The 15,679-nt window shown below is 39.1% G+C and overlaps 1 protein-coding gene across 18 annotated transcripts in view; it reads right to left on the bottom strand.

Moving 5' to 3' along the window:
• Birc6 (baculoviral IAP repeat containing 6) overlaps window positions 1-15,679 on the bottom strand; it is a 186,023-nt gene that overhangs the window by 36,616 nt on the left and 133,728 nt on the right. For all 18 annotated transcript variants that reach the window (XR_013047380.1, XR_013047379.1, XM_042266804.2 and 15 more), the window contains 5 exons: window positions 12,657-12,957; window positions 10,381-10,598; window positions 8,506-8,670; window positions 6,880-7,048; window positions 303-513 (listed from right to left, as the gene is read on the bottom strand). Coding sequence is in view for 16 of the 18 variants with exons in the window: in XM_042266804.2 (XP_042122738.2) it covers window positions 303-513; window positions 6,880-7,048; window positions 8,506-8,670; window positions 10,381-10,598; window positions 12,657-12,957 (1,064 nt within the window). In the remaining 2 variants the exon portion in view is untranslated. The remainder of the gene's footprint in view (window positions 1-302; window positions 514-6,879; window positions 7,049-8,505; window positions 8,671-10,380; window positions 10,599-12,656; window positions 12,958-15,679) is intronic.

Raw genomic sequence — 15,679 nt, 5'->3', positions numbered from 1 at the left:
TTTGTACAATTGACACACTGTGGTACAGTTAGTGAAACTATATATATATAAAATATATATATTATATAAACATTACTCAAGAGAACAAATAATAAACTATTGTGATAAAAGGGTATAGGTATAAGATTGATTGGATGGATACGTGTACTTTATGTTGATACATTGTTTGTCTGTATTTATATGTGTATGTGCCTGTATAAATGGCATATGTCAATAAAGAAGTAAAGCTAAAAACATCTGCAGAACTATTTTTAAACGTTTAAAAGCAAAGTCAAGAGAAGCAAACATGGTTGGTGCTGTACCTTAAGCGGTTGGTGTAGGTATCAACACAGGTCTTCATTTTAGCCAATAATGTACCAACAGATGTCTGACATTCTGACTGCTCTTCTTCTTCTTCACCATTCTCTGTAGAAAGAGGCAACAACAGCGGCACCATCGATGTGCAAGAAGCAATGGCCCGGAGCAATTCTAGCAGAGCCCGGTAGAGTGGCACATGTCTTGCCATGTCCAGAACTAGGGGAGAAAAGGGAGAAAACATACAGTGAGAACACATGCCATATAACAACATCAACAGCAATACTGTGTTGATCTGATCACAGGGTTAATGGCTGGTGACTGGACTAGCCATACATGTTTATGAGGCACCACTGCACTTCTAGAAAACAAGGAAGATATAGAGTGGGGTAGAACAAGCATGGTGGTAATTACTATTTTGTTATGTTACATATAAAATTGTAGTGGAAGCTGTCTGAGCCATGCCGGGCGGTGGTGGCACCCGCCTTTAATCCCAGCACTCGGGAGGCAGAGCCAGGTGGATCTCTGTGAGTTCGAGGCCAGCCTGGTCTACAGAGTGAGATCCAGGACAGGCTACACAGAGAAACCCTGTCTCGAAAAAAAAAAAAAAAAAAAAAATTGTAGCAGGAGCTGTTTGAGCCATGTGCTGATGGACTGCCCCTAGTGAGGTAGCAGGTAACTGTTACACCTGCCTTTGACCTTGAGGTACATGACCCTGGGGTGTGGCCACTCACAGACCATTAAGACCTAGGATGCACTTATACAGCTCTCTCTTCCATACCTTGTAGTTCTGGTTGCAGGGATGGACCAGGGCAGAGCTTGCCAAAGAACAGCACTGGACCATGCATGCCTCATCCTTCCTACAAAAAATTTCTTTATTCTCTCTTATTAGTTAATCCCCAAATAAATTCCTTTGATCATTAAGCAGACTCCATGGATTGCTAGCAATATTATCCTATTACCTGCCACCCAACGTGGGGCATTGTACAGGTATCCCCATGATGGCCGTAACTTCTACTGGTGTGTAATCACAGAATCAGCCTTTTCAGAACTCATAAGATTTGCCCATTGAAATGCTGAATAAGTGTCAATGGTATGGTGTACATATTTTAATTTTTCAAATTCTGTGAAATGAAACACATCCTAGGAATCAAACCCAGGTCTCTTGCATGGCAAGCAAAAATTCTACCACTTGATTAATTAGCTCAAATAATACATATAGCAGTACAGCATGAGAACAATTACATTGTTTAAGTTGAAACAATGAAGTCTTCCCATAGTATGTATGTAACTATCACAAGACTGTAACTTATTAAAAGTCTTTCAGCAAATTAACATTCTAGTTAGCAAAAAAACATATTTTTAATTACTAGCTACAAATCAAATGATTTTCTCTTTTATATTTCTTTGTGTTTCTTTTCTTTTCCGTTTTGTTTGTTTGTTTGTTTTCAAGACAGGGTTTCTTTGTGTAGCTCTGGCTGTCCTAGAACTTGCTCCGTAGATCAGGTTGGCCTCAAATTTACAGAGCTCTGCATGTCTCTGCCTCCCACGTGCTGGGATTAAAGGTGTGTGCCACCAATGTCCAGGGAACTTTTTTGTTAAAATCTGAAGTACTGAGGAATAGATTTTTTACTTGTAAGACGTCTTGTGAGTTATTAAATATGAGTGGCCTATTCTAGCTGGAATTCACTTCTATGCCTCATGCGAGGTAACTTTTTTCCAACACTAATTACTGAACAGCCGTTCTATAAGCATTTTTAAAAACAGGATGCTAGTCAAGCTGAGAACACAGCAGTGACAAAAACAAAAAGTTCCTAACCTTACAGTTCTACACAAAGAGAAAACAGTCACATATTTTGAGGCACTGGTAAGTATTCTAAATCTTATACAGAAAATTAAAACACAACAGAAGAAAATCAGATGGGGAATTGTCTCAGAGTCCACACTGAGCATGAACATGGGAGGATGAGGCATCATTTAGAACCCTGGTCTTTCTGTGGCAATTACTGTAGGGGATAAAGGGCTGGATCATGTCAGTTCTGATGGGGTGATGATAGTGAAGTCTACTTAGAATGATGCTTAATTCAATAGATAGTTCATTTCCAGGTCAGCTGTGGTAGTTTGAAAGTAATTCACCCCATAAGCTCATTGGGGGTGGCACTATTAGGAGGTGTGGTTTTGTTGGAGTAGATGTGGCCTTGTTGGAGGAAGTGTGTCACTGTGGGGTCAGGCTTTGAGGTCTCCTATGCTCAAGATACATTCAGTGTCTCAGACAAATTCTTGTTACCTGCAGGTCAAGATGTAGGACTCTCAGCTTCCTCTCCAGCACCATGCATGCCTGCACACACCATGATGATAATGGACTAAACCTCTGAAAATGTAAGCCACCCTAATTAAATGTTTTTCCTTTATAAGAGTTGCTGTGGTCATGGTGTCTCTTCACAACAATAGAAACCCTAATTAAGACATCAGGGAAGCCTCTTTTCTACAGCCACTGAGATGACTCAGTGGGTAAAGGCACTTCCTGATGATCAAAACCCAAATTTGATATCCAGAACTGATGCAATTGTGGAAGGAAAACCTATTCCATAAAAATATCCTTTGACCTCCACACACATGCTATGGTATGAACGCACACAAGCATACGGCACACACATACACACAATGAAGGAGAGGAAGGGGGAGAGGGGAGGGGAAGTGAAAGGGGGAGAAGAGGGAGGGAGGGATTAATTAAAATTAAATTAAAATTAATGGATAATGGAGTATAGTGGTATATACCAGCACTGGAGATGGAGGTAGGAGGACTGAATGTTCAAAGTCATCATCAAGCTATAGGGGAGCTCAAGGCCAGCTAGATTACAGCAGATACTGCTGTTAGAGGAGGGGAAAAGCAATGGGGAAATGTGCCATCATTTTACACCCACCAATGATGAGAAGTAGGAAAATTTGACTGCCACTGTTTACTTACCTGAAAATACTCTATTACAAAAATAGAATTCATAGTGGATGTGGAAGTGAATACTAGGGACAAAAGGCTTACGCAGGAATGGAAGTGAAGGAATGAGAAAGGGGTATATAGTGGGTTAACAAAAAACTAAAGATGTATGAAAAAGCCTTATGGAAACACACTACTTTTCAAGTTGATTTTTAAAATATAATAATAATAGTTTAAAAAGGGGAGTGTTTGAACATAGTACCCTACATGGGTAAACAATGCTTCACCCAGTAGACATGAATTATTAAATGAAAGCCCCCAGTGACAGGCATAGAATACCTCTTTGCAAGTTACTCGTCAGTGAGACCTCATAGCCTGACCCCTCAAAACAACAAAGGCTATTTTCTTGGTTGCCCACCATAGCTATTGATGAAGACACAACAAAATTTGGTTGCTTGGTATACAGAAATCAATCTGGAAACAACCTGGAAACTTCCTTCCAGGTGGCTAGCTTTCATAGAGCCAAAGAGCACTATGCAGGTGACTATGGAAGAAAAGCCATCAATGCACTTAACAAGCAGTAGAGCCTGATGTGCCAGGCAACACATGCCTATGGCTGCAATAGTGGCATGATGACTATGGAGTAACGAACTAGTTTTTAACTGGACTTGAGGCCTGCATCCACAGGGAGGAATTCATCCTGGGTACTTTAAACTTAGTCAAAATCTAGGAGAGGGGAGGCTACAGGCCCTGAAGGGTAAAAGGGACCTACTACATTATTTTGTTAACTTGACATATTATCAAACTATCTCATAAAACTTTATGTTTTTATCCATAGCTTAGTGATGCTTTCCATCTTGGTCAGAAAAGCTTCTTTTTGTGGTGAACAGCAGTCAATGTAAAGATTCATAAGTGGCCAAAGTGCTAAGAATAAGTGATTGTTCTAAATGGAACATCGTTATGAACTCTCCCAAGGCTTAGGGAACATCATGAAAGAGCGAAAAGGGAGAATATAAGAGCCAGAAGATGGGGAGAAGTATATAAGCTATCTTTTTGAGATTATCTCAGGAATTCACAACAGGTATGGTTCTCTATACAAGATAATCATTCAACATTCCAGGGCTTATACGGAAGGAGTCAATGAGACTTCACCCCATTGAGGAACTAATGGTTACTGTTGGCTGCCTAGGACAGGAATTACGTTTTCTTTGAGTGTATAAATACTGTTTTTCTCATACTTTCTACCCAAACCTATAACCCTAGTCTAATCAGGATAAAAGAATCCTCCAAATTGGAAAGTCTTGGAAGAAATTAACCAGTTTTCTTGACAAGTGAGAGGATCACAATAAACAAAAGAATACTAAGACATCACAAGGAGATAGACACTGGGGAGACGTAGATTGGATATCAAGACAGAAATCAGACATGAAAAAAAAGAGATGAGATAGAAGTAGTCTATAGGTTAACCCCTGAACTAATGTCAAATTGTTCATTTTGGTAACTTGATATAGCTGTGAAAGATGGCAGCATTCCTGGAAAGATAGTTGATGGGTAAGACTAAACTGCCTGCCTTACACACATTTGATCATAAGTTAATTCTTTTTTTTTTTTTTTGGTTTTTCGAGACAGGGTTTCTCTGTGTAGCTTTGCGCCTTTCCTGGAGCTCACTTGGTAGCCCAGGCTGGCCTCGAACTCACAGAGATCCGCCTGGCTCTGCCTCCCGAGTGCTGGGATTAAAGGCGTGCGCCACCACGCCCGGCCGATCATAAGTTAATTCTTAATTCTCAAAATCTCCTTCTATACTTTATTATTTGTGACATGGATGTGTAGCTGAGGGTTAGGCTCAAACTTAGTAAAACCCCATGCACAAAGCCTGGATTGTTGCACATTCTGCTGTCCCAGAATGAAGGAGGCTAAGACGAGGGAGCATGAGTCTGAGACTAGCTGACCTACAGAGTGTGATCCTATACAAAATATAAGTTAAAAGTCCTTAACGGTAAAGGGAGGGGGTGGGAGGGGGGAGAACAGGGGAACCCGTGGCTGATATGTAGAACTGAATGGTATTGAAAAATAAAAGGAAAAAAAAAAGTTGACAAAAAAAAAAAAAAGTCCTTAACGAAAGAATGACCTCACAAATGGATTACCTCTGCAACTTTTCACATGAGATTATCCCATACTCATGGCTCCTTGGAAGAGACTCTCTTCTCAGTTTCCCAGCCATAAACACAAATATCTCTTAGAATAGCCCTAATTTCTCTTTCAACTCTAAAAAGATATTTTCATGTTTCAAAAACAGCAGTAAAAGTTGCATGCCCCATTAAATGAATACCGAGTAACTTAATGTGCCACACAACTTATTATATTATTTTCAGGAGGAAGGGGACACAACAAAGTATTGTTTTTCAAAATGAGAGTAATCCTAAGGTATACTGCCTATAGACTTCTTACAAACATTCCCTAAAAGTGACACTGTAACTCCATCTGGTGGCAAGTGGGGTAACTGCAGGCTAACTGACTTGAAATGATACTGGCCAACAAAACCAGATTTCGACATTGTATAAAATGGTGAAGCTGGGGCTGAAGAGATGACTCAGAAGAGCACTGACTGCTCTTCCAGAGGTCCTGAGTTCAATTCATAGCAACCATATGAACATATTCCTCATACAAGACTCTCCTATCTGCCTAAGAAATTTCTAGAAAAAAATAACTTTTCTCTTCATTGGATTTGTATGTTTGTTTGTTTGTTTTTGAGACAGGATTTCTTTGTGTAGTTCTGTATGTCCTGGAGCTAGCTCTATAGAGCAGGCTGGCCTGCCTCTGCTTGGATCAAAGTGCTGGGATTAAAGGTGTACACCACCACCATCCAGCCCTTCGTTGAATTTTTAATCATCCCTTTTTAGCCAGCATATTCTTCTGACACAAGGTTAATACCAAGAATATACAAAGAACTGTTAAAACTAAACTCCAAAAAGTCAAAGAATCCAGACAATGGATGGACAACTGAACCGAATCAATACTTCCAAACAAGAGGCACAAACGGCCAACAAATACACAATTCTCCCCGTGATTAGCCTGAAAAAGAGTCAAAGGACTGCAAAGGGAGACGGCTCAAGGATAAGGTCCTGAACACCTGAGCTGGATATCTGGGACCTACATGGTGGAAAGAACTGACTCCACATCTGACTTCACAGGTGCACCTTGGCATATATATGTGCATTTGTACACACATGTACACACACATGCACAAGTTAACAATTTCTTTTAAGTAGAGGAAAAAAAGATGGAGAAGTAGGAGACTACTTGGGAAGAACTGGGAACAGTGAAAGGGAGATAGGAAGGAGACAAAAGAGGGAGAACAATACAAAAGCCCATTATATTCATATATGTCACATGGAAGCCCATTATAAAACAATCCTTAATCAGTTGAATACTGGCAAAAAAAGTGTCCATGGTATTTTTTATCTAACTTCAAAAACTTTATGGCCTTATTAGCAAGTATCATGGACTTAACTTTTCATTAACTTATTTTCAAGTTACCATGTATGTAATTTTATGCCTTCCTGAAAGTACAACAAACACACAGAATCCCACCATATTTACATCAGAATATCATCATGAAGATTATCAATCTGTCATATATGGTGACTTACCAGAGTCATTTCGCAGGTAGGAGGACATGGCGGGGATGAGGCAGGACTGACTGAGAAGCTCCAGAAGCACAGAGGGCAGAGCGCTGCTGTTCTGTCCTCGGCTCTCATGAGACGACTGGGCTTCACCATTTACAGCACCACTCATGGGGTTTATGTAACTCGCAAGAACCTAAAATTTTGAAAGTATACTGGAGTTCAGCTTCATATACTTCAATGATGTACTTCATAATTAGGAACCTGATCTTAGCAGACTTAAGACATGTATTTTCTACTTAACCAATGTCTAAACAGAACATCTTTTTTTTTTTCTTAGCTGAAAATAGATATTTTTTTTTCTTCATACGATATATTCTGATTGTGTACTTTTTGTTTTGGGGACAGCTTTTCCATATGTGGCCCTGGCAATCCTCGAAGTTCGGTTTTCCGGAAGGGTACCCTTGGATTTTTCAGTAAGCCTGATGCCTCTCAACTTTTGAGTTTGGGATTACAGGCTTAAGACATCCAACCTGGCTAAGAAAGGACATTTCAGCTTAATTTACAGAAGAGAAGGGTCTGTTCTGCTGAGTATTGCTTAAACAGGGCAGGTGCTTCAGGTAACTACAAGAGAAGCAACCCGCTTAAGGACAGACATACACTGATGCTAGTGACTAGTGACTACAGCACTGCCAGCAACTCAAGCATTATTGATCAATTCCTTTGGCTTTCTTTCTCTTTATGAGGAGCTCAAGGGGTTCTTCTGACCACTACTTTGATATGTAGCTGACAACAAACTTGAACTTCTGATCTTTGGGATTCCAAGCATGTATTACCATTCTTAAATTTATGTAGTACTAAGGACTGGATCAAGGTGTTCCATGAATACTAGGCAAACACTACACTGAGTTACACCCCTAGTCCTCATTGTTAAGTTTCACTGGATGAATTCAGTTAGAGTGCTGCAATCTTAGAATTCTGAACTAGAATGAGCATACCATCCTAGTACTGTGGAAAATAACACTTCAAAACGGCACCAATTTAGGTTAGTTGCTTCTTGTTTCTATGATATAGATGTTCTCTCCTATTTTCAACTTGCTTGATTCTGGAAACAATATAGAGTAATTTCAAAAAGAGAACTAAAGTGAGCTACAGGTACAGTTCAATGGCTAGGCATATGCTTAAAAGGTGTGAAGTCTTGGGTTCAGTCCTAGCACAGAATGAAACATACAGGCTAAACATAGCAGGGTAGAGGGTCTATGTTAAGACAAAGGATGACTAGCAGGTAAACACCACTGTGAAGACACAGGGTAATTGCATCCCCTCACTTTGCTCTCAGGTGAGAAGCTTTGAGAGGGGAGGTATTAAGAATACAAGCAAGAAAGATCACTCTTTAACCCCATGGCTTTTACAATGTATTTGGAGAAGAAAACAAAAGTGAGCACGAAGTAGGTAAGAATGCTTGTCATGACTGCACTCCAAAGATGAAGAGAAGATTGGGAGTTCAAGGCCAGCCTAGACTACATGAAACATCAACAAAAGAAATATATATACTTGAGAATAAATTACTAAGTCATCACTATTTAAAAGCCAGACCAAATTAAAAAAGTAATTTAATGATTATCATTAACAATAACAAATTCACAAACACACTTGCAGAAGACAGGTCACATGCTCCTCTTCTAGCCTCTGTTTTGTTAAGGCTTGTTCCACATCCCATCCTGATGCTGTGGAACCCGTGCCAAAGCCAGTCCCTTTGGCCCAATACAGCTGCTGTTCTTCTGTTGACGTAGGGTTATGAGAATTTGACACCTGTGGCTTTTAAGAAAAAGAATATTACTAGTGCTTGGAATATTATCACTGTACTGTCCAACAGATTACCAACATAAAAACCAATTTGGCCTTTCATCAAAAAATTGAAAACTAAATACTGTAATATTCCTAGGCATGCACACCAATGAAATGAAAACTGGTGTTAAAATAAGCATTTGGGCAAACAAGTTCACAGCAGCACTGTTCACACAATCCAAAGACGGAAAGATTCCAAATGCCTACCAAGAAATTAATATATGAACAAGTGCAAGGGAATACTATTTATCTGCAAAAAGGTATACTAAACACATGCTACATGAATAAACTTTGAAAATATTAAATGCTAAGTAAAAGAAAACCAAAAAATAGAGAGACAGAGAGGATTAGGAAAAGAAGTAGGCTCAAAGAATCAATGACTCGAAACCAAACAGAAAACACAGAAAGGGGAAGGGTTGTGAGTCAGCCCATTTTAGGATTCCAGTTAAAAACTATCTCAGGAGATTTTGTTAAAACACTAAAGTGATATCAATCAAGAGAGGCAGACTACCTCTACTTCTAGAAAGAATACATCTCAAGTTTTTTGTTGTTCAAACTGTGACTAGAACATGTAGTAATAATTAAGGAGATCCCATCTCAGAAAGGGAAAAAAAAAATCCCATGTGCTCTCCTCCCTACAGATTCTGTTTATAATTTATATATTTGCTTATGTAAATAAGTAGATATAAGGCTATAGTGTGAGACTTAGAAAGTGGACAAGAAAAAGTAGTATTAGGTGTTGAGGAAGGATGGAATGTAGGTAACAAACATAGGAGTCATGAAAGAAGATAGAAAGTTAACACTTATTCTAGTTTTAATCCTGTCATGAATTTTTCCTTCTGTCTGTCCCGTGTCCCCGCCCCCCTCTCGTGTGTGTGTGTGTGTGTGTGTGTGTGTGTGTGTGTGTGTGTGTGTGTGTGTGTGTGTGTGTGTGTGTTGGATAAGTGCATAAAAAAAGCTCCATGGCTCAGATTGGCCATTCTAACAAAATACAAGTTCTCAGAATAGATGACAGAGTTTACATTGGGCAAGTATTTGTCTAAATAGCTACATTAACCAAGCTGTGTAATTTTCTTATTTGTGAGTTCATTACAATAAATTGATTTTTTTTTTGGGGGGGGGGGGCTTACTATAATATATAACTTACAACTCAATAATAAGATTCCCTAAAGTTAAAAAGAAAAGGACATCAATATATCCTGATAAAAAGAAAAGGACATCAATATATTCTGATAAGTGGGAAAGCTCTAACTATCCTTTTCTTTATCTTTGGTTTTTCAAGACAAGGTTTCTCCATCTTGGCTGTCCTGGATCTCACTCTGTAGACCAGGCTGGCCTTGAACTCAAGAGATCCACCTGCCTCTGTCTCCTGAGTGCTGGGATTAAAGGTAGGTTAATTAGATTTTTCTGAGGAGGCTATCAGAGTATCCCATAGTAATCATAAAATGGAACTCCAAATTCTGAAATGTCATTTCATACTCTCATCAATTAAGTTTAGTTTTTCATAACTTAAATTAGAAGGTCTAAACCTGTAGGTCACCACCTCTGTGGAGGTCAAGCACCCTTTCACAGGGGTTGCCTAAAACCATAGGAAAAAAAGAGTATTTATATTACAATTCATAACAGGAGCAAGATCACAAGCTGAGAACTACTGGCTAAAAGAATGTGAATAAAACCTACCTCCGTTTGGTTAAGGCTAGAGTTTGGAACTCGTGGAGCATGATGGCTCAGAGCTGAGAGACAGACAAGAATCAGGTGCAAGGCTCCAATTTCCAGTGCCATCCGCCGCAGAAGCACACCGTCATCAGTTGTCAGGGGAGTAGCACTGAACAAACTGCGAAGAACGTGGAAAGGAAGGGTTGGAAGCACATTGGCGGATGGAGACTGCAGAATGTGGCCTGTGAAAGAGAAGACTAGAATTAAAAACACTTCACAGGGCAGTGCATGCCTTTAATCCCAGTATTTGGGAGGCTAAAGCAGGCAGATCTCTGTGGGTTTAAGGCCAGCTTGGTCTACAGAGCAAGTTCTGGGACACCCAGGACTATACAGAGAAATCCTGCCTCAAAAAAACAAAAACAAAACACCACTTGAAAATAATAAGTAGTTACATACAAGGTCACAAGTAATAATGACAAAGTAAGGTTTCACCACTAAATTGAATATAAAGCAGGCTGAATGTGAGATAGAATACTATTATCTTTATTACAGTATCAAGAACGTCTCTACAAGACATAGCACATACAAACTGTAAATTTACACATGAGCCATCAATAACAACAAAGGTATTATGAATTATAATGTGAAATAAAATCTAACCATTAAAAAAGAATTTTTTTATTTTAAAAGACAGGGTTCTCTATGTAGTTCAGGCTAGTCTCCAACTCACAATGAACCAACTGTCTCTGCCTCTACCTCCCCAGTGCTAAAATTAAAAGCATGTACCAAAGAAGAAATTTCTTACAACCATCAGAAAATGCTAGCTTTTCAAGTGGTTTTCTGTAAGAACAGATGTGTTTGTCAGCAGTTTTGTGCTGCTTCAATCAGAAAGAAGTGGTAAACACAGGTGATAGAGCACTACAGGACAGTGGATGAATACTGCAGAAAGAGTGCTACCATCATGCATCACAACCATTCTTTGCACTTAATGTAAGCAGTTTAAAGCGGCATAAAGTCCATTTCCCCTTTGCTGTATAAGATCAGCAGTGTACAATAAAGAGTATCCCAAATGAAACTCTGCCTTCCTATACTACCTTAACTGTGACCAACCAATCTTTCATTACATTAAATGATCTGAAAATGAACAATCATTATAGCTTTAGTTGTATTTATTATAGCTTTATCATATAACACAATTTTCTTAATTCTCTTCTCTGTGTTCAAAATACTGCTACAGATTTTATTTTATTTTTCGAGACAGGGTTTCTGTGTGTAGTTTTGGTGCTGTCCTGAATCTTGCTCTATAGATCAGGCTGGTCTCAAACTCACAGCGATCAGCCTGGCTCTGCCTTCCAAGCACTGGGAATAAAGGTGTGGGCCACCACCTCCTGGCTCAATGCTATAGATTTATGCCTTGTAACTTTCATTTCCTTGTTTTGTTTCTACATTGCTGAAGACTAGGCTTTGCCCTTGTTGCAAACACCAATTCAACACTTCACCAGATTAATTTTCTTGGGGGGGGGGGGGGTTCAGATGCCATTGCTCTGCTTAGTAAATCTTCATTGGTATTCAAAATAAAATAAAATAAAAAAAAAAGCCTATGCTTTTCTACAACCTGTTACCTGTAACAACTTTTCTTAAATGAAGTGCTTTCATAGTTTTTTTCACACAGACTCTCACGGGGCCCAGGCTGCCGCTGAACTCAGTACATTGAAATACTGATCCTTCTGCCACTGAACTCTTGAGCTCTGGGATTACAAGAATGTGCCATCATCACAACTTTCAAAAGTGCCTTTCATGGAGATTTTAATCAGCTAACTCCTCCCTTCCCGTATACTGAGCCTCCAAACACTGCTTCAATTCTCCGGTTCTGAAATAATCTCCCCAAACTAAATTTTGCCTATTTTTCAGAGCACCACCCAAACTGCTATACAACTTCACACTAACACATCTGTAAAGAAATAGCCTCACTGAGCTCAAATCCTTTTCTAACTTGTCAGAGTCAATATGCTCTCCTATTTTCTACTACAATGACTAGAAGACAGTCCTATTCCTGGTCACATTAGTCCAATGTTCCTCAGTGGGACTGTGAGTACTCAGCATACAATTTATAAAATGAATATGAAAGTTCTTTAGGATTTTTTTAAAATTTACTTCTAAAAGAACAATAACAACAAACCATGGAAACAGCTTTACAATGAAAGAAACAAATGGGTAAGAAGAGACAATAATCTGAACAAATTTATCCAAGCTATTTGTGAATGTGTTGATAAATTTAACTAGGAACTCTAAATACTTACTGCCTTCTCCATCATCTGTAACTCCCAATACCAATCGAAGAAGGCACTGGGCATGTTTTCTCTCTTTCAGGAGCACTTCAGCATACCCCGGGAGACGGAGAAATAATCCAAAAGCAGCCAGAGAGTGGGCAGGGATGGGGGAAGTGGCTTGCACTGCTGACTTGACAGGCGGAGGCTCAGCTGCGATCGTTTCTGGAGCTTCATAAACTAGTTCACCTGATTGTTCAATGGTTACCCATTCAAACTGATCACTATCTTTTGGTTTTTCCTGAGTGGTAGATGCTACCACTGGAGCACTCACCTAAAGAAAAGAGAAGCATTTAGCTATTTCCACGTTTCAATATTCAGTTCAATTACAAAACACTTCAAATGACCTCCTTAAACTATAGGAACATAAAGACTTAAGGGATGCATTTTTAAAAAAACAAGGTAACAAATACCAAGAAGAATATGACATCATGAGTATGGCAGTATCTACCAAGTGGGTCTACATTAGAACTGCATTTTCCTATTTATAATTAGTGAAATAACTACATATTCTTCAAAATTATGTTAACATCTTGCACTTCAAACTGATTCACTCACTTCTACTAGTATTTTCTTCTGGAGGGGAGGGAGGGTTAATGAATTTATTTGTTTATTTTTTTATGTAACTCTGGCTGGCCTGGAACTCAAGAGATCCACCTACCTCTACTTCCAGAGAACTGGTAGTAAAGGCATGCACCACCATTTTTAAAAAATGTATTTACATGTGTGACTATCTGTGTGAGTGAACGCTGTGTATCTGTACCCTTAGAAGCCGGAAGAATATGTCATGTCCCTTGAAGCTGGAGTCATACACAGGTTGTGAGCCACCTCATATGGATGCCAGGAACTCAACAAATACTGACGAGCAGTAAGCCCTATTGACTACTAAACCATCTTTCTAGACCCTATACTAGCCTTTAAAAATGCAGAGTTGTGAAGCTCAATTCCCATGGATACACCTAAAAAACACTTTCATACCTAAAGCTCAGGAAACACTATGGAAGGGTAGGAAGGAAGACTGTAAGAGCCAGAGGATCAGGAGTTTTCTGTGACATTGTGTCTCCTAGTAATGTCAGAACTACACCCATAAAACTACACCAACAAGACTGCCCAAATTAGAGTTAAATAAAGACAACACCCATAGACACACCAAAAATGGGTGGGAAAAGCCCATGAGGTCTCAGTCCTACACAAAAAACTATAGGCAACTAAGAAATAGTCCTCCCCAGGGAAGAGCACACCAATTGGTTATCCACCACTAAATAAATGGTCAGCCCTGAAAACAAACAAGTAACATTCTATAGACTGAGTAGGCTGTATTTATATATTTAAGAATATATACACAGGTTGGGGATTTAACTCAGTGGAAGAGCGCTTGCTATAGCAAGCGCAAGGACCTGGGTTCAATCCTCAGCTCCAAAAAACAAAACAAAACAAACAAAAAAGAATATATACACATATGCACATGTAGTAACAATGAAAGAGGCCATGAATTTAAAACAGAGAAAGGGCTGGGTGGTGGTGGCGCATGCCTTTAATCCCAGCACTTGGGAGGGAGAGCCACGCGAATCTCTGTGAGTTCGAGGCCAGCCTGGTCTACAGAGTGAGAACCAGGACAGGCATCCAAAACTACACAGAGAAACCCTGTCTCGAAAAACCAAAAATAAATAAACAAATAAATAAATAAACAAATAAGCAAATAAACAAATAAATAAACAAACAAACAAACAAATAAATAAATAAATAAATAAATAAATAAATAAATAAATAAATAAAAACAGAGCAAGAAGGGGTATATGGGACAGTTTGGAGGAAGAGGAAGGGGAAAATGATGTAATATGTTATAATCTCAAAAAACAAAACAAACAAAAACGTCCTTGAAACCAAAATGTTGCAGAATACTATTTTAAGGTGTGTTACTTTTGTTTATGCTATGGAACATTGGTTTAATGATGGAAAGATGTATTTGATTAAATAAAATTCACCTGAAGTCAGGAGGCTGAATCAGCATTTAGCTAACAGGAAGTAGTATGGAGGAGCCAGAGGAGAATGGTTTCTAAGGAGTGGAGAGGAGACCAGACCACAAGGGCAGAGTTGCAGTTTCTGATTCGAACAGCCGTGGCTTAAAAGGCAGCAACAATTAAATAAAAGGACAATACCACAGCTACAGTGGTTAGCTAGGATGACTTCCCAATTCTGTCATTCTTTCTACATTATGCTGTGGAGTAATTTTCTTATACAATGTAAAGATTTGTCACTCAAACTGGTTTAATAAAATGCTGATTGGCCAGTAGTCAGGCAGGAAGTATAGGCAGGGCAACCAAACTAAGAATGATGGGAAGGAGAAGAGCAGAGAGAGGAGTCATCAGCCAGATGCAGAGGGAGGAGATGAATGTGCCATGCAAATGAAGGTACCGCCGTGGCAAAGCATAAATAGAAATCTGGGTTGACTTAAAATATAAGAGAACAAGCTTGAACCATTGGCCGACAAGCATTTATAATTTGCATTCTGCCTCGTATGACCTCTCCAAATAAGTCAGTTATTTGGGGCTGGGTGGTTGGGACACAGAAACATCTGTTTATAGCATTATCTGATTCTGAAATATTGGGGAAATAGTCCTTTCTTCTCACCTACTCAAGTTGCAATAGTCTACTATTTATTTTTATGACCTAGTGCAATCAGATTTGGTATGAGATCCCCCCTCAAGTAGTCTTCTACATCCTTTTAACATTGTTTGCATCACTCTTTGAGAATTTTTCCTACTTTCTAGTACAACATGACATTCTAAGCTTTCAGAACATTTCTTGGTCCAGCCCCTGAACTTCATGGAGACAAAATTTCTTATACTGGAGACATAATATTGCTAGGGGGAGTCTGATTCCAGTCATGATCTACAAATAAATCTAAGAAATCCATGTATACACATGTATGTATGTATGTATGTATGTATGTATGTATGTATGTATGTATGAGTTTCCATATTGACCCAACAGCT

This window comes from Peromyscus maniculatus, chromosome 22 (genome assembly GCF_049852395.1).
Source record: "Peromyscus maniculatus bairdii isolate BWxNUB_F1_BW_parent chromosome 22, HU_Pman_BW_mat_3.1, whole genome shotgun sequence".
Lineage (NCBI taxonomy): Eukaryota > Metazoa > Chordata > Mammalia > Rodentia > Cricetidae > Peromyscus > Peromyscus maniculatus.
This window is presented reverse-complemented; position numbering and strand designations above follow the sequence as displayed.